The following is a 26,149-nucleotide window of genomic DNA, read 5'->3' as shown; positions in this document are numbered from 1 at the left end:
ATTATTATTATTATTATTATTATTATTATTATTATTATTATTATTATATATACATATCGTCTATTTTGGAGTTATAGCCCCCCCTGGTGGAAACTCCATGAGCCGCCACTGGTCTTAGTTCATATCTTAGATCTTATTACTGTTTTTCATTTACATTTTATTGCTGGATGTAACTGGGACCCTGTGTATATAATTTCGTTCCACCACATGTACCACGTGTGGTGGAACGACAATAAAGAATATATGTACAGGTCCTTCTCAAAAAATTAGCATATTGTGATAAAGGTCATTATTTTCCATAATGTAATGATAAAAATGAAACTTTCATATATTTCAGGTCATTGAACACCAACTGAAATATTTCAGGTCTTTAATTGTTTTAATACTGATGATTATGGCATACAGCTCATGAAAACCCAAAATGCCTGTCCCAAAAAATTAGCATATTTCATCCCACCAATGAAAGACAAGTGTTTTTAATACAAAAAACGCCAACCTTCAAATAATCATGTTCAGTTATGCACTCAATACTTGGTCGGGAATCCTTTTGCATGAATGACTGCTTCAATGCGGCGTGGCATGGAGGCAATCAGCCTGTGGCACTGCTGAGGTGATATGGAGGCCCAGGATGCTTTGATAGCGGCCTTAAGCTCATCCAGAGTGTTGGGTCTTGCGTCTCTCAACTTTCTCTTCACAATATCCCACAGGTTCTCTATGGGGTTCAGGTCAGGAGAGTTGGCAGGCAAATTGAGCACAGTAATACCATGGTCAGTAAACCATTTACCAGTGGTTTTGGCACTGTGAGCAGGTGCCAGGTCGTGCTGAAAAATGAAATCTTCATCTCCATAAAGCTTTTCAGCAGATGGAAGCATGAAGTGCTCCAAAATCTCCCGATAGCTAGCTGCATTGACCCTGTGCTTGATAAAAAACAGTGGACCAACACCAGCAGATGACATGACAACCCAGTGACTGTGGAAACTTGACACTGGACCTCAAGCAATGTGAATTCTGTGTCTCCTCTCTTCCTCCAGACTCTGGGACCTTGATTTCCAAAGGAAATGCAAAATTTACTGTAATCAGAGAACATAACTTTGGACCACTCAGCAGCAGTCCCAGGCGAGATGCTTCTGAGGCAGTCTCTTGTACAAGAGTGGCTTGACCTGGGGAATGCGTCACCTGTAGCCCATTTCCTGAACACGCCTGTGCACGGTGGCTCTGGATGTTTCTACTCCAGACTCAGTCCACTGCTTCCGCAGGTCCCCCAAGGTCTGGAATCGGCCCTTCTCCACAGTCCTCCTCAGGGTCCGGTCACCTCTTCTCGTTGTGCAGCGTTTACTGCCACACTTTTCCCTTCCCACAGACTTCCCACTGAGGTGCCTTGATACAGCACTCTGGGAACAGCCTATTCGTTCAGCAATTTCTTTCTGTGGTTTACCCTCTTGCTTGAGGGTGTCATTGATGGCCTTCTGGACAGCAGTCAGGTCGGCAGTCTTACCCATGATTGCGGTTTTGAGTAATGAACAAGGCTGGGAGTTTTTAAAAGCCTTAGGAATCTTTTGCAGGTGTTTAGAGTTATGTCGTTGATTCAGATGGTTAGGTTAATAGCTTGTTTAGAGAACCTTTTCATGATATGCTAATTTTTTGGGACAGACATTTTGGGTTTTCATGAGCTGTATGCCATAAACATCAGTATTAAAACAATTAAAGACCTGAAATATTTCAGTTGGTGTGCAAAGAATCTGAAATATGTGAAAGTTTCATTTTTATCATTACATTATGGAAAATAATGACCTTTATCACAATATGCTAATTTTTTGAGAAGGACCTGTATATGTATACGTGGAACTATCACTTGTTAAATCCAACATTTTTCAGTCAGGTCATCTGGACAGTTTCTTTTTGTGTGCAGAAACATTTCGCCTTCGATCCGGAAGGCTTCATCAGTCAAGGAAACACACAACAAAACTTTTTCATTTTCAACAACATTTTTCAGTCAGGTCCAGATGACCTGACTGAAAAATGTTGGATTTTATACCTCGATTATTGAGCATGGACTTTTTTGTTTTCAATCACTTGTTAAAATCCTCCATTATGAATACTGACTGGTCTCCAGTCTGACAGATAAAACACACATCTGCCAGTCTAATATACAACCAGTGGATAAAGTATACATGAACACGTGAGCAGAACATACAGAGGGAAACGTTTCTGAGCTAAATAAAATGTAGGAGGAATTTAAAGCAACAGAGTGAGACAGAGGACACAGAGGACAGAGTGAAGACAGAGGACAGAAAGGACAAAGTGAGGGCATAGTGAGGACAGTGTGTGGCTAGAGGACAGAGTGAGGACAGAGAATAAAGAGGAGAGAGTGAGGACAGAAGACAGACTGAGAACAAAGGACACAGAGGACAGAGTGAGGACAGAGTGAGACAGGACATAGTGGACAGAGTGAGGACTGAGGACAAAGTGAGGACAGAGGACAGAGTGAGATGGAGGACACAGTGGACAGAGTGAGGACAAAGGACACAGTGGACAGAGTGAGGACAGAGTGGGACAGATGACATAGTGGACAGAGAGAGGACTGTGGACAGAGTGAGGACAGATGACAGACTGAAATGGAGGACACAGAGGACAGAGTGAGATGGAGGACAAAGTGATCAGAGTGAGGACAGACAGAGAAAACAAAGGTCACAGAGGACATAGTGGACAGAGTGAGGACTGAGGACAGAGTGAGGACAGATGACAGAGTAAATGGACTGTAAATGGACTGTACTTATATAGCGCCTTTCTATCTTATCGAGATACTCAAAACGCTTTACACTACAATCTGTGTCCTCATTTACTCATTCATACAGCATTCTACTAGATCTACAAAGCTAATTGAACAAATCATTCTAATGAGACTAATCAAAGCTTTATCACATTCATACACTGATGGGACACACATCAGAGGCAACAAGGGGTTCAGTGTCTTGCCCAGGGACACTTCGGCATGTGACTACTATTGGATTCGAACACCCAACTCTCGCATTGGAGGACGACTGCTGTAACCACTCAGCCACAGCCACCGAGTGAGATGGAGGACATAGTGGACAGAGTGAGCACTGAGAACAGAGGACACAAAAGACAGAGTGAGATGGAGGAGGATGACTGGCTGTGAAAAGCCGGAAGAAGACAAAGGCTGAAGTAAGAACCAAAAATGAGGTTGTTGTTGTTATTATTATTATTATTATTATTATTATTATTAGGGATGCACCGATTCACATTTTTTAACTTCCAATCCCTATAGCTAAATCTGAATATCGACCAATACCGATCCAGTTCCGATATCATCATCATCGATTTTATATGAGGCTGTAATAATCTCCTCTCAAGTACAATTTGTACAAATATATGCATGCATGTCCAAAAAGGCAACTTGAGGTAAGTTTTATTAATGTTGGATAAGCTTTAAAATTAGAATTAAATTCTGCTAACACAAAACATGTTTTTTTTTATTCCTAGCTTTAAAGTGGATATTAAAGTGATTAATTTAAGTGATTGTTTAAAGTTATTTAATACTTTTTTAAATAAGTGTGTACTGAACTCGGCCTCCGACCAAAACCTGCCTCTGAGGACCTTCATGGGACAGGAACTGTTATTTCATTGATTTGAATCCAGAAATAGAAATTAGCTCATCCAGAGACTGTCTAATTGTATCCTGAAGTAATCAATTGAAAGAACAATCTTCTTTTTATATTATCATTACTATTTTGCAATATCTTGATAAATCAAAAGTGTGTTTAGTTCATACTGTGAGTCAATAAAAATAACTTTTCCTTTTTGGATCCAATAGAACTTTAATCCACCATGCTCATCTCTGCTCAACTACACAGACACCACCGAAGAAGAGTGTAAACCACATTTCCATGTGCTACAGGCATGACAGTGCTCCCTAGCGGATTGGCATGCAAACTAAACAAAACAAAGGAGTAACAAATCTCCCACTTTTCTTTAAAAATAAAAATAAAATAATATAAAAAAAATTGCTTGTATAAGACTCATGGTAAAGCACAGATACCAAGGATTTTGTTAAAACGGTTTCAGCATGAAAGAGTGTGAAACAACTCGTGAATTAATTTATTGAACAATCCAACGTCCTTCATAAAGAGCCTTAAGTAGTGAGGTTGTAGATGCACCCTTTTTTGTTAAACAGTCTGCGAGTTGGTCTTTTGTTTGAGACCACAACACTTGATGAACTTTCATAGTTTGAATCAGTTCTTTAATCGAACTGATTTCCAAGCGTAGCCTTTTCTCTGCAACAAACTTAGTTGACTTAAGTGCATCAACAAGAGAGAAATTATCAGTGACGCAGACTATTGGTGGAGGACAAGCAGTACTACCAGCATTGAGTTCAGAAAACAGTGTGGAAAGAAAAATTGCATTATCAATCCCTTCAGACATAGCTAGTGTTTCACCTGCAAGTGTGCTTCTAACAACTCTCTTAATTCTCTTTGACTGCCATGAAATGGGAGAGAACCACCCATTGTCACCCATTAATACAATGAGGTGCCCACCCTGAGTGCCCCCATCTGAAAGATTCCCAAAAGATGCATCTGTGAATGTAACCATCTTTAAGTTACTGTTTTCTCCCAGGTGTTGAAAACTAAGTTCAACTGACTTGGTCATGAGTTTACACACAACTCTGTTAGCTTCATTGATGGTCTGTACTGTAGCCTGTTTGAGACTAGATGCTAAATTACTAGCATCAAACATGACATCAGGCCTGCTCTGTCTCGCAACCCACAGAAGTTGGCCTATCTTCGATCTGAGCTGCTCTCTCTCCTTTTCAGTGAGGGGCGAAGCTGACTCTGCTGCTCGTGAGGGTGAGATGTGTAGGGGCTGCAGGTGCTGAATGTATGTGTCTTGGTGCATGTGTACCTTCTTACCCTTAGTAACAAGATCCACACCCACATAGGAAAAACTATTATGCGCTTCACGACCGACATTAAACTTTGACCTGAGGTGAGGTATGACTGACTCTGAAAACATGTGTGATCCACCCCATATAAAATCATCAACATGACAAGCAAGTACACCAGTTACATTCTTGCCCTCATCCAGCCAGTAGAAAACTGCAGGGTCGACCTTAGACATGATGCCGCCTGCTTCAATCATGATGCTTTTTACCCTGTTATACCAATACAGTGAGGCATCAGCTAATCCATACACACATTTTTTCAGTTTCCATAGCATGCCTGTGCTATAGGCCTCTGGGATAAAAATTACTTTAATAGAACTTTAATCCACCATGCTCATCTCTGCTCAACTACACAGACACCACCGAAGAAGAGTGTAAACCACATTTCCATGTGCTACAGGCATGACAGTGCCCCCTAGCGGATTGGCATGCAAACTAAACAAAACAAAGGAGTAACACATACCATTTCTAAATGTTGAAGTGAACCACTCATTTTAAATAAACTGTGAAACAGTATTAATGATTTTTTAATCCTCATTTAAATTAGAAATCAAGTTAAATGTCTATTTTACAAAGTAATTATGCATTTTGATCTTCTGTCTGAAATGAGAAGTAGTGATGTCGGTCGAAAGTCAGAAAGAAGTTATTAGAACGAAGTGTCGTGTTTTTAAACCTAGCAGACGGTAAACAAGAAGCTACTGGCCTCTCTTCCTCCAACTTCCCCATAACATGTCTTCTGTCTGTACGGGACTTTTCTAAAACATTCCTGATGTTTTCTTGACTTGTAATGACCCTCTGACATCACTAGAACCACCCCCTGCTGGTTGCTTCAACCAATCAGGAAGCCCTGAGGTGACCAGAAGTGAGAACTCTTTAAGAGTCCACACTTCCTGGAACTTCTCAGGTCAACTGGGTCTGTCAGTCAGTCGGTCAAGTCTCCTGAGCTCCTCAAGCGGGTCTCTGATGAAGTCTAGTCTTGAACTTAGTCTTCGGAGTCAGTGATGGATCCTTCCACATCTGAGTGGAACCTCTTACGGACTCGCAGCTTGCTGTGTATCCACCCAGGAGATGAGTGTGTTTGTTGAATGGAGTACCATCACTACTTCGGACGATTCTCAGCCATCCTTGCCGGAGACGCTGAAAGGTCGCGTTGAAATGGACTCCTGTTCCTGAGTGGAGGTATCCCCATCTAAGGTAACGAGTCGCCACGCACCGAGTGTACCGGGGCTGAGCTGGGGTCAGTTGAAAGGTGCCATTCCTAGTCAACACACTTTCCTTTTTATCCATCTTTTTTCTCCATTTAAACTCCTTCATTTCCCATCTTTAAACTCTTCTATTTTGCCAGTAATTAATCTAGATGCCTTCAGAAATGTCTGTTGTTTTTATTAAGTAAAATGTGCCAAGTTTTATTAATCAGAACCAGATCAGCTAATCACTTGTACATTTTGATGTTAAATTTTGATTCTGTTAAATAAAGGACCACATTTATTCTGATGGGTCAAAGAAAACCAACGTCTCATGTCACTGATTAAACAATCTACGCACATTTACCTCGGTCACATAGCGGTAATTTAGCTCGAAAAAGAGAGAACCCGTTATTTAAATATATTGTAGTCAAGGGCAGCTAAAGCTAGCCCTTAGAACCCTACAAAGGGCAGATATAAGAATTGTTTTCTTCTTGCTCCAATGAAAAATAAAGTAATCAATCAGAGGAAACTGGCTCCTTGGTTCATTTCTGAGTTATGTACTTTAAAGCAGGCATCTAGAAACCAGGAGAGAAAATGGCGCTCTACTAATGTTGAAGAATTATATTTAACTTGGAAAGATAGTCTGCTAACATATAAAAAAGCTCTCTGTAACGCTAGAACTTTATATTACTCATCTTTAATAGAGGAGAATAAAAATAACCCTAGGTTTCTGTTTAGTACTATTGCTAGACTAATTAAAAGTCCCATTTCTGTTGAACCATGTATCCCTACAACTATAAGTAGTGATGACTTCATGAGATTCTTTATAAATAAAATTATTTCAATTAGAAAGAAAATTCAAACCATCCTTCCTTCTACTATCTCTAGTCCCTAGTCAAATGAGACAACTTAAAAAATTTCGCTAGAGCCTGATTTATGCTTGGACAGTTTTTGTCCTGTTGAGCTCTCTGAATTGTCAAAAATAATAACCTCATCCAAACCATCCACATGTCTGCTAGATCCCATTCCAACCAGACTGTTTAAAGAGGTATTTCCCTTAATTAATGTCCACATTTTGGATCTACTTAATTTGTCTTTAATGAATGGTTATGTACCACAGAGCTTTAAGGTTGCTGTAATTAAACCTTTACTTAAGAAGTCTGACCTTGATTCAGAAATTCTGGCCAACGATAGACCTATATCTAATCTAACTTTCATTTCAAAAATTCTAGAGAAAATAGTTGCAGGTCAGTTGCGTGAACATCTACAAAGAAATAATCTGTTTGAAGAGTTTCAGTCAGGGTTTAGAGCTTATCATAGCACAGAAACAGCACTAGTAAAAGTAACTAATGATATTCTCATGGCCTCAGACAATGGACTTGTGTCTATACTGGTCCTGTTAGACCTCAGTGCTGCATTTGATACAGTTGATCACAATATTTTACTACAGAGGCTTGAATATGATATTGGGATTGCAGGAACGGCTCTAAACTGGTTTAAATCATATCTATCTGATATCGAAAAAAGTTAAATCTGGTCCTCTGGACATTCAAAAAAACAAAACAAAGCAAAACAACAAAACCGTTGTTGTATTTTTTTTTTCTTTGATTTGTTTTTTTGAATGTCCAGAGGACCAGATTTACCTTTTTTTGATTTTTCTACCTGGATTATTGAGCATGCATCAGGATATCTATCTGATAGATTCCAGTTTGTAAATGTAAATAATAAATCTTCTTCATACACCAAAGTTAGTCATGGAGTTCCTCAGGGCTCAGTGCTTGGGCCAATACTCTTTACTTTATATATGCTTGCGTTAGGTAAAGTTATTAAACAGCATGGGATAAATTTCCATTGTTATCCTGATGACACACAATTATATTTGTCCATTAAACCCAATGAATCCAATCAGCTACTTAGACTACAAGCATGTCTTCAAGACATAAAAACCTGGATGACGCTAAATTTTCTCCTGTTGAACACAGACAAAACTGAGGTTTTGGTTTTTGGACCTGAGCACCTTAGGAATTCATTTTTCAGTCTTTCTCCCTCCTTAGATGGCATTAATCTGTCCTCCAGCTCTATTGTTAAAAATCTTGATGTTATTTTTGATCAGGACATGTCTTTTATCCCCCACATTAAAAACGTTACTAGAACTGCCTTCTTCCACCTGCGTAATATCACAAAAATTAGAAACATCTTATCTAAAAATGATGCAGAAAAACTGGTCCATGCATTTGTCACGTCTAGACTGGACTATTGCAATGGTTTATTATCTGGATGTCCTAATATGTCTTTAAAAAATCTTCAGTTGATCCAAAATACTGCTGCTAGAGTCTTAACCGGAGTTAGTAGGAGAGATCATATTTCTCCAGTTTTAGTTTCTCTCCATTGGCTCCCTGTCAAATCCAGAATAGAATTCAAAATCTTACTTCTAACCTACAAAGCTCCCAACAACCTAGCTCCATCTTATATTACAGATCTTATTGTTCCATATTTTCCTAACAGAGCACTTCGTTCTCAGACTGCAGGTTTACTTGTGGTTCCTAGAATTTACAAAAACATAATGGGAGGCAGATCTTTTACTTATCAGGTTCCTCTCTTGTGGAACCGACTTCCAATCTCTGTTCGTGATGCTGACACATTATCCAGTTTTAAAACTAGGCTTAAGACTTTTCTTCTTGCTAAATCCTATAGTTAGGGTTGGCTTGGGTTTCCTGAGCTGTCCTTTAGTTATGCTAATATAGGCTTAGACTGCTGGAGGACAAACTGACCACAATTTTCACTCTACTACTGTCTTTACTTACTCTGCTCAACCTGTTTTGTACTTGTAATTATTTTTTCTATCCTTAACATGTGGTTTTTTTTGGTCTTTCAGATACACCTGGACCTATACCTGGACCTACCATTCTATGTTCGTCTGTCTCTCCTTCCTGTCCTCTCAACCAGCCGGTCAAAGCAGATGGCCGCTTGTCCTGAGCCTGGTTCTGCTGGAGGTTTCTTCCTTTTAAAAGGGAGTTTTTCCTTTCCACTGTTGCCACTGTGCTTGCTCAGGATGGGAGACTGCAACGAATCCAAGATTCAACTTGTCTGCTGGATTCCTTAGATAGAGAACTTTACTTATTGGCTTTTATGTGAATGTTCCTGTAAAGTGCCCTGAGACAACTTTGTTGTGATTTGGCGCTATATAAATAAACTGAATTGAATTGAAATTCTTTCTTCACTCTTTTCATTCAGTGTTTTCTTTTTGATGATTTTTTTTTATTTTGTTTCTTGTAAATGAATGAATAAATGAATTAAAACAAAATGTTCAGTGGCTTCAAACACCTGCTAAGTTCATAGCATAAACCAACAGACATGTTCTCACCTCACGACTTCCAGCAAGCTGATGGACGGCAGCTCCCTCCGGCTTCTATGTAGTCTTTTATCGTCAAACTGATCCGTTTTTCAAACCGGACTAAAGTTGGTCCCCCTTCCAATCAAATTCGGTGTTCAGTGACTCAGAGAGCCGGACAGGACCGTCCAAAAATATATTTTGGTCCAGGACCGGCCGCTCCCACCCCACCGGTCACTCTGAGCGCACTCTGCCGGCCAGGTGACCCCTTGAGCTGGGGAGTCATCGCACGAAGGTCCAGTGTTTTTTCTTTCTCTCTCTGGACTCCAACGTACTTCTCATCTGGACCTTTGTGGTTCTATCTGGTTCCGACAAGAATCGCCGGGTGGTATTTCGCTGGTTTTCTGCTGGACTGGCCCTCGTGGTATCTTCATTGGTGTTGGGGAAGTGTACCTGTGTCCACCGAATTGGACCAGAACCGAACCGAATTGGCTGTGAGGGACTTCGTCTTTAACAGAGCCGGTCTCAGCTTCAGTGAGCAGCCCATTACAATTAAATGAAGGACTGTCCACCTCCGTGAGAATTGCTGTGTTTACCTGGAGGAGACGCTCTGATGCTTTGAAGCCGGACCGGAGCAGAACCGGGCCAGGGATAACTTCAGCCTCTTCGCCTCTCATGCTGTGGAGCGCCAGAGCCGGACTGGAGCAGAAACGGACCGGACCAGTGACGACTTCAGCCTCAGCCTCTCCGGTAAGTCTCGTAATTTTTCAATGAGAGTGCCCCTCGTGTTGTCGGGTGCAGAGGTGACGTGCAGAGAAGCGGAGGAGCAGCGCTGCGTGGTGCTCCAGAGAAGTTTAGAGTTTGCATCTGAGTTGCTGCAGGCCTCCATCCAAACTCACCTGGATAATAATAATTATTTTTATTCCAGATCACGTTGTTGGCCCCTGTTGACCTGAAACGAGCTAGGACCATGCCTTTCATTTCAGGAGGATTTTCTGGCAGCTCGCTATTTGCTGCGAATTATTTGTTTCTGCCTGTTGGTTCTGGACCCAGCTTCTGTTTCTCATGGGAGTATCCATCCATCTTCGCAGGGGGGCCGGAGCCCCCCTGCCTCAGCCCAACTCAAACTGCAGTTGGGCCACCTCGTTGGATTTGTTTACCCATTTGATTTGTGACGCTTTATGGTCTGAGACTTTTCTGCACCATTCATATTATTGTCATTATTTTCAGATCTCAGACTATCTGGAGTCACTGATTCTTGTTAATACACCTGGATCTGCCCATCACTGCAACTTTCACTGTTTTTGGGTTCTGAATGATCGCGTCTTCATTAATGTTTCTCATGGTTCGATTATGGGGGCTAATTGTCACACTACTAATTCCTGTAATTACATATCAGTCATGTAAAAATCAAGAAAATGTCTGATAATAATGTTGTCACTGCTCTCAGGGATTCAGCCCAACCTTAAACCCCCCACTAATTACAGCACACCAAATGACTTTAAAAACGTGTCAGGACTTCATTTTCTGCATGTAAACGCACGTAGCCTTCTGAGAAAACTTGATGCCTTGAAAATTCTGATCAGTTCTTCTGGGGCAGATGTAATCTTCATCTCTGAAACCTGGCTCAACAAATCTGTACTGAATAATGACCTGGTAATCAATGGATTTAACATCTACCGCTGTGATCGTCAAAAAAGGGGGTGGTGGAGTCATTATTTACATTAGAGATTCTCTGGTTTCTAGTCTTGTGTCTTCTAAAACAATTTCAAACCAGTTTGATGCCTTAGCTGTAAACATCACTTTGAATGGAGGCCATGTTTTATCTGTAGTGAGTCGTTATCGTCCTCCCTCAGCAACACCTGAGGCTCTGTCCTCCCTGATGGAATTCTTTGGTAATTTAAAATTCAAAGAATTTTTTTGGGCAGGAAATTTCAACATTGACTGGGATAAGTTAACCCCCTCTGTGATAAATTCAAGGAATGTTGCCTGTCTCTCAATCTAACCCAACTAATCAACTCTCTGACTAGACCAAACAAAAACCATCCTGAAAAGTCCTCCATCTTAGACCTGTTTCTAACTAATATGCCTCACATATTCCCTGGTACAGGTGTATTCACTAACATTTTGGTCACTGTGTGACAGTGACTCTGAGATATTAAACTTCCACCTTCTAAGCCCAGATTAATTCAAAAAAGGGATCTGAAACGTTTTTGTAAACAGTCATTCCTTTGGGATCTGTCTTACTTTGACTGTCATTGTATTCTATTAATTGATGACATGAACTCTGCTTGGAATTATTTTCATAATAGTTTAATTTATTTTGTCAACAAACCTGCTCCTTTTCGTCAGTTCAGAATAAAGGGACGAGACAGCCCCTGGTTTACTCCAGAGCTAGCTGACCTCCTGTACAGGAGAGATCATCTTTGGGCTCCAGCGAGAAAATCTGTCTCAGACACTGATTAGTTGAGTTTTCGACAGATGAGGAATAAATACACAACTGCTGTCAAAGCTGCAAAATGTAACTATTTTTTTTTTATCTCAGACCTCCAAAAATCTAAATGACCCTAACAGATTCTGGAAAACCATCAAATCTCTCTCAGGCAGCCTCCAATCATCTGACCTCCCATCACAACATCTCATTAACTCTGTTCCTGTATCACATAAGCACGAGATCCTGAACTGTTTCAACAAACATTTTGTTGCTTCTATTTCTTTATTTGACACAGTTACTAATGGAAAATCAGCCACTTCACTTAATATCCAAACTTCTACAAATCAAATCCCTCCTACAAGTCAACCCTCAGTTAATCACACCTTCTCTTTTTCTCCATTCTCAGTCGGTGAGGTTAATTAACTGTTAAAAAATTTTGATCCTAAAAAATCTGTAGGTCCATATGAACTTCCATCTTATTTCTTAAGGCTGGCTGCTCATATCATCACAGTCCCTGTGACCCACATCTTCAATCTCTCCATAAGCCAAAACTTCATTCCAGATGCTTGGGAATCAACCTTTGTTCTTCCTTTGCTTTGAAGGGAGGTGACCCCACCTCACTGAAAAACTATCAGCCAATCTCTAAACTCTGCATTTTAGCCAAGGTTCTAGATAAACTGATAAACTCTCTAATCAAAAATTACCTGGACTCATTTAACATCTTACCTCCCCATCAATCTGATTTCAGGAAACAACACAGCACAACGAATGCTTCACTGAAGGTTCTTAATGACATTGTCGAAGCACTGGATGCTAAGGATTATTGTGCTACACTTCTCTTAGACCTGTCTAAAGCTTTTGACACTGCGGATTATAACATCTTGTGTCATAAGCTCTCTGAAATCGGTTTCTCAGAACACACAATTGGTTGGTTCTCTAACTATCTCTCAGATCGGAGGCAATGTGTTCAACAAAATGGTACTTCCTCCAGTTAATTAACAGTCAACAATGGTGTACCACAAGGCTCAGTCTTAGGATCCACCCTCTTTACAATCTACATACATAATGTAGATTAAAACATCCCTGATGCATCCATACATTTCTATGCTGACGACACAGTTGTTTATTGTCGAGCTAAAACAGTTGATAAGGCTTTCCAGCTTTTGAAATCTGCATTTAACATCATCCAGACAGATTTTTTTTTCCATCTCAAACTTGTACTAAATGCCGACAAAACCAAAGAGAAGCTTTTTTCAAATAGGAAGTTGGTCCCAGCAGTTCTTCCTCAGATTTTATCCTCAAATGATGTCCCGATTGAGTTTGTTGATTCCTATGATCATTTAGGTATCTTGGTCGACTCACATCTCTCTTTTAAGCTTTGTGTGGAAAACTTGGTAAAGAAACTGAAAGTTAAACTGGGTTTCTTTTTTCAGAAACAGATCCTGTCTAACTCTGAATGCTAGGAAACGCCTTGTATCTGTGACCTTCCTTCCCTCCATTGATTACGGTGACATTATTTACATGAACGCTCCTATAAGAACCCTGCAGATGTTGGATGCTGTCTATCATGGTGCACTAAGATTCATAACTTGCTGTGATTATTGTACCCATCGCTGCACCCTGTATTCACTGGTTAACTGGACATCATTAACTTCACGCAGACTCTCTCACTGGTACATTTTCATTTTTAAATCACTTCTTGGCCTGCTGCCTTCATACATCTCCTCCTACATGTCTGAGCGTGAGTGCAGCTACAGCATATGCTCTCAGGACATTATTACGTGCAGTGTTCCCTCAGTGCGGACTGAACTAGGCAAAAGGGCCTTACTCTGCTCCTGTTTCCTGGATTATCTTACAAAAAGATCTGAAGCTCTCGACCTTGACCTCTCTAAGTGGCTTTAAGAATCTGTTGGACTCTTGGCAGGGACTAATGCAGACGTGTTCCTGTTTTTAGTTTTCTACATTTGCCTTAGAATCTAGCTGTTTTTTGTTACTTTTCTTTTTTTAGCCATCCTATTTGTTAAAAAAAATACTTTTTTTATAACTGTTTATTATTGTCGCTGTTGTGCATTCTTGTCATCATTCTTTGTTGAAATCAGGTCTCTCTTGTAAATGAGTCCTCGAGGCTCAATGGGATTTACTTGTCTAAAGAAAGTTTGAATGAAAGAAAGTTCCTGTTTTTAGTATTTTACATCACTTTATAATGTAGCTGTTTTTGTTGCTTTTTTTTTAAATATATATATATAATTTTCAAATCATGTTTTTTTTTATGATTGTCCACTGTTGTACTGATAAATATCTCCTGGAGGGTAAACTATATCTTGGCTGCAAGTATCAAGCTGGGAAATCCTTCATTTTCTACAACTGATAGCGGTTGGTCATTAATTACGATGAAGTTTGGCAACTTCTCGGTAAACATTCGAGCTCCGGGGCTTCAGCGATGTCTTCTTCTTGTTCAATCCAAAGCAGGCAGCCTGATTTGGGTCAGCCATGCTCAGTCTGTCCCTCCTCAGAGACGGGCAGATTGAGCGGGGCAGATTGGACGCGGCTGGCTGGGGTCGAGTTGGTTGTTTTCGTGTTGAGCAAAGAGTAGTGCCCCTCTGAAGCCCCGGAGCTCAAATGTCCAACGTAAAACTAACTTTACCGTGGTTTAATGTGGTGCTATGGCTCTGCAGACATTGCACGTTGCTGTCTTGTTTTGTGGTGTTTAGTGTAAAATACTTCCACACAGCGGACGTGTTTCTATGAAAAGTTGGTTAGCTGTTATCCACAGTGCTCCTAACTCAGTTCTCACATTGTAGCTGGCTGCAAACTACAAAGTATGAAATGGATTTCTTGAACGTGAGGCGGGTCTTATTTTTCTGGGCTCACGAGACATGCCACCATTCAGGAAATCCATTCCATAGTTTGAAGCCAACATGCATCATGGATCGGAAATATCAGCAGGTTGGATCGGAAAATCCGATACGTAAATTATGCTTGTATCGGAGCCAATACCGATACCGGATCGGATCGGCCCCATCCCTAATTATTATTATTATTATTAAAGGTTGTTTATTCTTCTGGGACAAACAACCAGAAAAAGATTAATAGCATCAGGTTTTAATGAAAGGTTTTTATTTTTTTTATCTTAAACATTATACAACACTTTTATTCATATCAGTCATGGATAGCCTCTAACATTTTTCTGGAATATATTTGAAAAACTGTTTATTGGTTTTTGGATCACTGTATGCATACAAATATCCACTTTTGTGAATATTTTTGGCATCTTCATTGTCTTTATATGGTTTGGGCCGTTTGGTTTCTGAGAGGTGACCAGAGATCTGTTCTCAGTGTTCTTAAGGAATCATGCTGAATCTCTTCTAAACATTGTATAAATAACAAAACCACACAGATGGACAACTGGTAGAAAACATGGAGGTGTTAACCATTTAAAATCACTTTTACTATTTAATATTAAAGCATTATTATTATTTGTGTATTCTTCAGGTATGGGGCCTGTCCATATGAATGAAGTTAAGTGCTCAGGATTTGAGAAGTCCTTTACTGAGTGTTCCTTCAACAAGGAGATCGTTGACTGCAGCCATGAGGAGGACGCCGCAGTCAGATGCAACATCCCGGCAATGGGCTTCAAGGAGAGGGTCAGTCTCTGCCTTTATGGCTCTCAAACTGTGGAACAAGTTCTGCTGATGGGACTCACAATTAAATTCAATTTAATCCAGTTTATTAATTTAGCACCAGTTCACAACAAAGTTGTCTCAGGGCACTTTACAGAAACATTCACATACATAGAAAAGCCAATTAGTAACGTTATCTATCTAAGGAAGCCAGCAGACTCATTGAATTTTCATTTTGTCAGTCTCACATCCTGAGCAAGTGCAAAAAAAAAAAAAAAAAGAATCTGTTCAGATGACCTGACTGAAAATTGTTTGATTGTATGACTGGATTATTGAGCATTGACTTTGTTCACAATGGCAACAGAGGAAAGGAAAAACTCCCTTTTAAAAGGAAGAAAGCTCCAGCAGAACCAGACTCAGGACAGGTAGCCATCTGTTTTGATCGCCTGGGGTTGAGAGGACAGATAGGAGAGGCAAACAAACACAATATAGCAGGTCCAAATAGATGTAGATGCAGGTGTACCTGAAAGACAACAATACATGTCAAGGACAGAAAAGATAATTACAAATACAAAACAAGTTAAGCAGAGTAAGTAAAGACAGTAGCATGGTGAAGAAATCCAAAAAAGTTCAATCTGGTCCTCTGGACATTCAAAAAACAAGAAAACAAAAAACAAAACAAAGCAAAAAAAATGTTGAAACGTTTCGTCTCTCATCCGAGAGACTTCCTCAGTCTGAGGTGCTGTAATCAGCTCAGTCTCTTAAATAGCACCTTCTCAGATTACTATTTAAGAGACTGAGCTGAATACAGCACCTCAGACTGAGGAAGTCTCTCGGATGAGAGATGAAACGTTTCTACATTTTTTTTTGCTGTTTTGTTTTTTGTTTTTTTGTTTTCTTGTTTTTTGAATGTCCAGAGGACCAGATTGAACTTTTTTGTTTTTTTCTACCTGGATTATTGAGCATGTATCAGGATATGGTGAAGAAATGTTTTCAATTTGTCCTCCAGCAGTCTTAAACCTATAGCAGCATAACTAAGGGATAGCTCAGGAAACCCAAGTCAACACTAACTATAGTATTTAGCAAAAAGGAAAGTCTAAAGCCCATTCTTAAAACTGGACAGTGTGTTAGCCTCATGGACAGAAACTGGAAGTTGGTTCCACAAGAGTGGAGCCTGATAACTGAAAGATCTGCCTCCCATTCTGTTTTTGGAACCTCCTGGAACTGCAAGTGGACCTGCAGTCTGAGAGCGAAGTGCTCTGCTAGGAAAATATGGAACAATAAGATATGTAATGTAAAACGGAGCTAGGTTTTCAACTATTCCATCCATCCATCCATCCATCCATCCATCCATTTTCTTCCGCTTATCCGGGGTCGGGTCGTGGGGGTAGCAGCCTAAGTAGGGAGGCCCAGACTTCCCTCTCCCCAGCCACTTGGGCCAGCTCCTCCGGGGGAATCCCGAGGTGTTCCCAGGCCAGCCGAGAAACATAGTCCCTCCAGCGTGTCCTGGGTCTTCCTCTGGGCCTCCTTCCGGTGGGACGTGTCCGGAACACCTCACCAGGGAGGCGTCCAGGAGGCATCCTAAACAGATGCCCAAGCCACCTCAACTGGCTCCTCTCGACATGGAGAAGCAGCGGCTCTACTCTGAGTCCCTCCCGGATGATCGAGCTTCTCACCCTATCTCTAAGGGAGAGCCCAGACACCCTGCGGAGAAAACTCATTTCGGCCGCTTGTATCCGAGATCTCATTCTTTCGGTCACAACCCAAAGCTCATGACCATAGATGAGGGTAGAAACATAGATCGATCGGTAAATTGAGAGCTTCGCCTTTTGGCTCAGCTCCCTTCACCACGAAAGACCTGTACAGCACCTGCTTCACTGCAGACGCTGCACCTATCCGCCTATCGATTTCACGCTCCATTTTTCCCTCATTCGTGAACAAGACCCCAAGATACTTGAACTCCTCCACTTGGGGTAGGACCTCCTCCCTGACCCAGAGAGGGCAGGCTACCCTTTTCCGGCTCAAGACCATGGCCTCGGATTTGGAGGAACTGATCTTCATCCCGGCCGCATCGCATTCGGCTGCGAACCGCTCTAGCGAAAGCTGTAGATCACGATCTGATGAAGCCAATAAGACCACATCATCTGCAAAAAGCAGAGACGCAATCCTAAGGCAACCAAAACGGATCCCCTCAACACCTTGGCTGCGCCTAGAAATTCTGTCCATAAAAGTTATGAACAGAATCGGTGACAAAGTGCAACCTTGGTGGAGTCCAACTCTCACCGGGAACAAGCCCAACTTACTGCTGGCGATGCAGACCAGGCTCTGACACCGGTCATACAGGGACCAAACAGCCTGTATCAAAGGGCCCGGTACCCCATACTTCCAGATTATCTCCCACAGGGTTACCCGAGGGACGTGGTTGAATGCCTTCTCCAAGTCCACAAAGCACATGTAGACCGGTTGGGCAAACTCCCACGCACCCTCCAGGACCCTGCTGAGAGTGTAGAGCTGGTCCAGTGTTCCACAGCCAGGACAAAAACCACACTGCTCCTTCTGAATCTGAGGTTCGACTATCCGACGGACCCTCCTCTCCAGAACCCCCGAATAGACCTTACCAGGGAGGCTTAAGAGCGTGATTCCCCTGTAGTTGGAACACACTCTACGGTCCCCCTTTTTGAATAGGGGGACCACCACCCTGGTCTGCCTATCCAGGGGAACTTCCCCCAATGTCCACACAGTATCGCAGAGTTGTGTAAGCCAACACAACCCTACAACATCCAGAGCCTTAAGGAACTCCGGGCGAATCTCATCCATCCCTGGGCCCTGCCATCATGGAGCTTTTTAACCACCTCGGTGACCTCAGCACCAGAGATTGGAGGGCCCAACCCAGAGTCCGCAGGCTCCACTTCCTCAGTGGAAGACGTGCCAGTGGGATTGAGGAGGTCTTAAAAGTATTCTACCCACCGACCCACAACATCCCGAGTTGAGGTCAGCAGCACACCACTCCCACTATAAACAGTGTTGGTGGTATACCGCTCCCCCCCCCCCCTCCCCCCGAGACGCTGGATGGTAGACCAGAATCGCCTCGAAGCCGTGCGGAAGTCATTCTCCATGGCCTCTCCGAACTCCTCCCATGCCCAAGTTTTTGCCTCAGCGACCACCCGAGCCACATGTCGCTTGGACTGCTGGTACCCATCAGCTGCTTCCGGGGTCCCACAGGCCAAAAAGTCCTGATAGGGACTCCTTCTTCAGCCAGACTGCATCCCTCACTGACGGTGTCCACCATCGGGTTCAAGGGTTGCCGCCGCGACAGGCACCGACAACCTTGCGGCCACAGCTCCGGTAAGCCGCCTCGACAATAGAGGCACGAAACATGGTCCACTCAGACTCAATGTCCCCCACCTTTCTCGGAACATGTTCGAAGTTCTCCCGGAGGTGGGAGTTAAAACTCCGTCTCACAGGAGACTCTGCCAGACGTTCCCAGCAAATCCTTACAATACGTTTGGGTCTGCCAGGTCTGACTAGCATCCTCCCCCACCATTGGAGCCAACTCACCACCAGGTAGTGATCAGTGGACAGCTTCACCCCTCTCTTCACCCAAGTGTCCCAAGACATGTGGCCGCAGATCAGATGAGACAATGACAAAGTCGATCATCAAACTGCGGCCTAGGGTGTCCTGGTGCCAAGAGCACATATGGACACCCTTATGCTTGAACATGGTGTTCGTTATGGACAATCCATGACAAGCACAGAAGTCCAACAACAGAACACCACTCAGGTTCAGATCAGGGGGGCCGTTCCTCCCAACCACACCCCTCTAGGTCTCACTATCATTGCCCACATGAGCATTGAAGTCTCCCAGCAGAACAAGGGAGTCCCCAGGAGATGCACTTTCCAGTACCCCCTCTAAGGACTCCAAAAAGGGTGGATAATCTGAACTGCCGTTTGGTGCATAAGCACAAATGACAGTCAGAACCTGTCCCCCCACACGTAGGCGGAGGGAGGCCACCCTCTCATTCACCAGGGTGAAACCCAACACACAGGCACCAAGTTGGGAGGCAATAAGTATGCCCACTGTAGTATGACATATCCTGAGATATATTCATCAATTAAACGGGTTCTTTCATTTTTCTGGACTGTATAATATACGTGCATTGAATTTAATAAAATGTAGACGTGAGACGTTAATTATCTTTGACTCACCAAACGAGTGGGTCATTTATTAACAGAATCAAGTTTAACACATCACACATTTACATTAATTGGCAAGAATTGAAAAATAACGACATAATTAATCAGCTTTACAACCAGGAAAACCATACGGCCATGATTTTCCGTTGCTTCACCACAGACATTTCTGAAAACATCTAGATTAATTTGCTAGCAGATAGGAGAGTTTAAAGATAGAAAGATGAGGTTTATCTACAGAGAGATGTGTGAGGGAATTTGTCTGTTTTAACCAGAACATGCACACTCCTTTGGAAATCAGCTTGGGCCAACGGTACGCTTGGTTGAGATAGAACTTTTTACCTTGCAGAAGATAGTTCAGCGTTGGTGTAGAGCTCTCCTTTCAACTCTTTCAGCGTCTCCGTGAGAACAGCTAAAAACCCCTGGAGTCGTGAGGTTATCCAAACAGAAGTTATAATTCCCAAATCGTCTCTGGTTCAGCTTGATTCTCTTTCAGCAGCATCCTGAATTCCAGCGTTCTGCATTCTGGAACTCCAAAAACTCTCTCTGAAACTGCTGAGTTTCAGAACTGCTACTCCATCTTCAAGACTGAGCTTACTGCAGCTTCAAGACTGAGCTGAACTCTGCTCGTTGAACTAGGAAGTGCCAACATTTAAATGGGCTCTACTTCCGGTTCATTTGAGAGCCTCTGATTGGTCGGTGGACCAGAACAGAGGTGTGGTTTGTGATGTAAGGTGTTATGAAAGTCAAGGAAAAGAGTAAGATTGTTTAAGAACAGACAGAAAGATTGTTATGGAGAATTCAGACTTCGTGGAGCCACCTCTCCCAGTATCTCACTGTAAAAGTTAAACATGACATTTCTTTTCAGTAAACTTTCAGTTGACCGAAACGTGAACTTCGACACACTTACAACTTCGTTCATTGAAGACAGAAAATCAAGAAATGCATATTAACCTGATTTCTTCTTTGAATGAGGATTAAAAATCATTATTACTGTTTTAAGTAAATAAAATGAGTAGTTCACTTCAACATGTAAACATTGTTTGAACTAACAAAATTTGATTATCAAAACATTTGTAAAATAGTAATGATCATAGAGAATTGTCTTTTTCCACTTGATTAATTCAAGAAAGAAAGTCTCAGGATGGGTCAACCTGTATTTCTGGATGCAAATCAATGAAATGACAGTTTCTGACCATATGATCCTGAGGTCAAGTTTTGACATCAGGTCAAGTTCACTACAGTCCCCCCTTTGGAAATCATCGCCTGTCCATGGGGATGAATTCCAAACATGAACTTACGCCTTCGAATGTCCTTGAGCTTGATGTAATCCAGCAAGGAAACAAGAGTCAAGAGTAATCCAGCAAGGAAAACAAAAGTCAAAAGTAATCCAGCAAGGAAAACAAAAGTCAAGGGAATTCCACAATGTTCTTGGTAATTCCATTGTAGCAATGCTTTAACCCCTTGGAAACAGAGTCTGTAATCCATTGGAAAAAGTCATATAATCCACAACGGTAAATCTACAACGATTAGAAGTGTTGATTGATCAGCATACAGAGGGGTACCCTTGGATTGAACTGAAGATGCGGCCACTGGATGAAGAGTGGAGACCAACGTCAGGATTGCAGGTCTCCTCCAGCGACGGTCGTCTCTGGGCGACGTCCAGTCTGTGCCGTTCTGGTTCAATGTGACATGCAATTATGTGGTTTAAGGTGGGCTTATGGAGGGGATTTTACATAAGGCCTTAAACTATATGCACCTGGTGTGTAAGCTATTATGGTTGGGAACAGCTACAACTACCAGTTAAGGGGTGGAACATGCTGAAAAGGGTGACTATAGGGGTTTATACCTATAGAAAAGGGTTCCAAACTATTTTTCCATTTCTAACTTGGTTTAAGTTAGCTTTACATGGTAAAATATAGTTTGGTGTAATTGTCTGTTGTCTTTTAGACGAACGACTTGAGATTGGGTGTTTGGTTTCCCCATAAATGTTTTGGAAGTCTATGGCGAGACTCATCAAAAAGAATTAGCTACCCCCCCGAATAGAATTGTTCGAGTAGGTTCGGCTTAAGCGTTGTGAGATCAATGTAGATTATGGTACTTAAGGTAGCAATAATATACATTGACTCCGCAAAGATTGCAATTTAACGAATGAACTGCATGTTGGCATGGTTAAAGGCCTCTTAGTCTCTAACTTAACTACACAACAAAATTCATTCTTGCCTGGGGTGTTCAAAAACAATACCAAAAACCAATTAAACGATGTCTCAACATCGACAAAAACAGTGACTAAGCAACCAGTAAACAACGTTTCAACATTGACAAAAGCAGTGATTAAGCAACTAGAAAACGACGTTTCGGTGCGTCACTCACTCTGAATGTCAGATTTGCTCACGTTATCGCGTCTGGTAGCATTATCCTAACTGGCGTCACCCCCCTTCGGTCATGGGAGACCGCGAACACGGGTGAGGACGTCGCTCCATGAGCTAAAGTTAGGTTGTCCTTGAGTAGTTTTAACTGTTTGCGCAGCTGAAAGAGGGCTTTTAGGTCTGGATTGGAATCCAGTTTACCTTTCGATGGAGTGTATTTGTCTGGGTCAGTCAGATACAGTATCATCGAGTTAATTGCAGGATCATTCAACTTCTGAAGTTGGATGATGTCTGCGTCAGTTGAAAATGACTTTTCATATTTTAAAAGAACTTGGCGAAGTTTGTCTCTTTCTTCATCAGATGTCAGAGTGTCGGCTTGGGCGACCACCTGTTCAATCTGTGATGAGACTGTTAAGGGTTCTTGCTCCTTGGGGAGCTCCAACGAATCCTTTTCTGAGTCGTCGGACCTGTCTATGGGTAAGACACCATAGGTTTGAGGCCCTTGGTCGACGTCATTGGTTGAGAAAAGAGCGATGGCCTGTGATGGTTTCGTGAAACATACTGGCCCAGCTTCTTGACTTGGTACCAGGTTATCTGGGAGTCCTCCCAGAACTGGAATGCCTAGTTCAAAATCATGAAAGTCAGGTTCTGAGTGTTCAGCTTGCAATGACTCATCATCGTTTGTGTGTGAGTTTATCCCTCCTTCGTCCGATGAGGGGTTGTTGGAGGCAACGACAGCAATGTCTTGGTGTGTTTCACCGACATCTGTAATGTTGTAATTCGCGCCTTCAGAGTTAGTAGCGATCGCATCACTACATAGTGCTCTTGGTTGGATTCCCATTTCAGCGTGTATCAAAGTGTCTAAAAACCTTTGTATTTTCTCTGTCTCTTCCGAGCTCAGAGGTGTAGGGCCTTGTTCCTGGGACCTTTGTGATTTTATCGCCTCGGTTCGTTTCGTCCGAGGTGGGGGAGGGTTAGGTACGTCTTTTGGGGGTTCCTCTTCGGATTTCCCCTGATAATATGGGTGCTCTTGGATCCCATATCTTTGCGTCCTACGCATGTCCCATATACGATAATCACGTTCATCCTCTGAAAGAGGAGCCTTTTTGTCCCAGCGTGCACTTTCATTACGTGGTTTGTTAGTTTGAAAATACTGCCTTTTCTCGCCTGTTTTAGGAGGAGGTGGCGACGCGCGCCTTCCTTCCATTTCTAGGGAGTGGGGTTTAACCTTTATACCAGGAAACACCTCTATGGGCGTCTTAGCATGAGAACATGCCTCGAACACATTCACAGCACACTGTTGCATGTTTGGTGGAGGAGACCTGTTCAGGTCTGTTCCTACCACTTTAGGTGAGGGTGGTTGGATGGGCTTAAAAGCACGAGGAGTGTAATAGATTTTTGGAGGTTTTTCTCTCCATAAATGTGGAGGTGCAACAATATCTTTCTGAGGTGTTTGTGGGTGACCTGGACTCTGTCCACGGTCTTCTCTGAGTTCCAGACAAACTCGCCCCACGTCAGAACTTTTATTTGTTGCCTCTCTTAGTTTCTGCTCACATGCTTTTAAGCGTTCCTGTGATGTTTGATAATCACTTTGTAAACGCATACATAGCCCCAGTAATGCTTGTTTATCCACTCTGCGTTCTTCCAGATCTTTTTTAAGCACATCTATTTCACCTTTGCAGCGGGAAACTTGTGACACTGTCACGACGTGATCCCGTCTTAATGCAAAGTATGATTCTTTTAGCAACGTTGCCATTTTAGCCAGCTTTTCATAGTTTGACCTTTTAATTTCTGTAGAGGTAACACTCTCTGCGACCTCCATCAGATTGTCCAATAACTCTTTTGGGTTCATGCTGTCCGCCTGTTTGCCATATGGATGTAAGGATGCTGTTAGCAGTGCTAACGCATATTCTAAACAGTCCTTCATCTCATAAGGATCAAAATCTTTTCTTACCCCCACACCTGTCATGTTTTCACTGTATAGCACTTTTTCTGGGTAAAACAATTGCAAGCTTCAGATATTTTACAGGTAAATATATGTATTCAAGTGTCATTGAGTTTTCACACTATTTTAAGCTTTGGGTTTACACAAAGGTACTGTTATAAGTCAACTTATTCAAATGTGGGCACCTGTCCAGGTTTTACCCCAATTCATGAATATTTAAGTAAATGCTTCTATGCAGTGTTACTTTTTATGTGCTTATTTCTTAACAGATACTAGATTACCAAGCTTCTCAGTGTATTTTACTCTAAAGCACTGAATTTTTATAAACCTGCAATTTTCTAAAAAGTCTCACAGCACATCAGTTTAAAAACGCTTTTTAAACCGTTTATCTCCAGAAACTCGCTATTTAACAGCTACTCATTCAACCAGGTGGTGAACAGAAAAAGAAAAATTGATGATGTGTCAGGATTAATCAGTCTTTCTTCAGAAAAACTGTTATTACTCCTGTCCTCCTGTCAGTATCTTCTATTTAAAAATAAATAAGAAGATGTAATTGTTTTAGGTGGTAAAATAAGATCAGAAAAGTCTCTTTTTCCTGATATATTTACTCTTATTTAGTGATCTAGCAATTAAACGTGTATTATCTTTTAGCAAATGAGTAAACTTTATCAACTCTGTGAATATCTGTAACTGTATCTTTTTTTAAAAAGTTTCTAATTTTTTATTTTGCACCTTTTTCTTAAGGAATTACCAGTGAATAAAAATGTGTTGGTAAATGCCTTTCTGCATAAATACCTTTCACTTTTTAAATGTAAGATAACAGTAAAAATTCAGCTTGAAAAACGTTTATTAACTCATCAAATGCGTCTAAGCACGTCTAATTTCATCAAAATAACCTAAAACTAAGTGAAACTGTGATATCAAGTTTCCCAGGAGGGGGCAGTGTTTAGCTTTCTACCAGCAGGAGTCTATGACGACTTCCTGTGACGTTCTGTTGACATCCTGTTGTTAGCCGCTTAGCTTAAAATTAGCTTCGGCTAAACTCGGTTAAAATCAACATTTCTGAACGGTTTTAAAGCTTAAACTTGGCGTTGTTTCAACAAGCACGACTTCTTTGCATGAACATGAGTTTTCATGGACTTGTGGCAGCTTCATTTAGTGATTTTAAGCACAGCGAAGGCTTCGGTTGCAACCGAGCTTTACCATCTGACATTGAGGAAGTGACGTGACACGTCACTCATCCGGTCGTTAGCTGTTAGCTTAAAATTAGCATCGCTAGCGTTGTTCAAAAACATCATTTAATGACGGATTTTAAACTCTAACGTGGCAAAATTTCAGCAATTATGCTTCAAAGACACGGAGCATCGTATCAGAATCAACTTTAAAGCGTATTTCAGCTTTAAAAACAGATTTTAATTCCCTAAGAAGACGAGCTTCATTTCCGGGTCACGTGACTGAATCTACCAATGACAGAACAACAACGGGGTGAGAGGAAATGACGTAGGCACGTCACTCACCCCTCAGCGAATCACAGCGTCCCAACTCAGCCATTTTCAACCAATCACGCAACGTTTTTCCAACTAGCATGTTAGTCTTTAGCCTGAAATAGTTCGTCAACTTTTCATCTTTTAAACGGTCAAAATGCACCCTTTTCTGTTAAAAAATGTAACGAATCAACTCTGAGCTTAGCTGAGACTTCGTCCAGTCCTTAAAACGTTTCTCCATCTATTTAAAACAACTCTTTCGAATTTTCTCAGAACCGAGCCAGAACCAGAACCGAACCTCTGTTCGTTTGGACCACAGTTTAAACAGAATAACGTTTTCCATAGCTCAAACCCAGCTTAGCTACACATAACAGACGTACAATTTCAGCTTTCATAAAGACTCAATGACTCGGTATCAGCTTCAAAGCATCGCCAGCGTAAACATGCAGTGTTTTTCTCCAAGCGCTGCAGCTGAGCTGCGTTTCATCACAGCAAACTCTGCACTTTTTTCATGCCAACATGAAATATTCAATTGTCACACGAATACAGTCCATTTATGAACACGTAACAGGCCACCAGAATGTAGTATGACATATCCTGAGATATATTCATCAATTAAACGGGTTCT

General features: G+C 41.7%; 1 protein-coding gene across 1 annotated transcript in view; it reads left to right on the top strand.

Annotated features, from left to right (window-relative positions):
* LOC119413685 (lysyl oxidase homolog 2B-like) overlaps positions 1–26,149 on the top strand; it is a 268,771-nt gene that overhangs the window by 202,610 nt on the left and 40,012 nt on the right. The window contains exon 13 of the mRNA XM_037680740.1: positions 15,405–15,556. Coding sequence (XP_037536668.1) covers positions 15,405–15,556 — 152 coding nt within the window. The remainder of the gene's footprint in view (positions 1–15,404; positions 15,557–26,149) is intronic.

This window comes from Nematolebias whitei, chromosome 8 (genome assembly GCF_014905685.2).
Source record: "Nematolebias whitei isolate Nwh7 chromosome 8, NemWhi1, whole genome shotgun sequence".
Lineage (NCBI taxonomy): Eukaryota > Metazoa > Chordata > Actinopteri > Cyprinodontiformes > Rivulidae > Nematolebias > Nematolebias whitei.
Note: the sequence above shows the minus strand (reverse complement) of the source record. Positions and strands in the feature narration are given on the sequence as shown.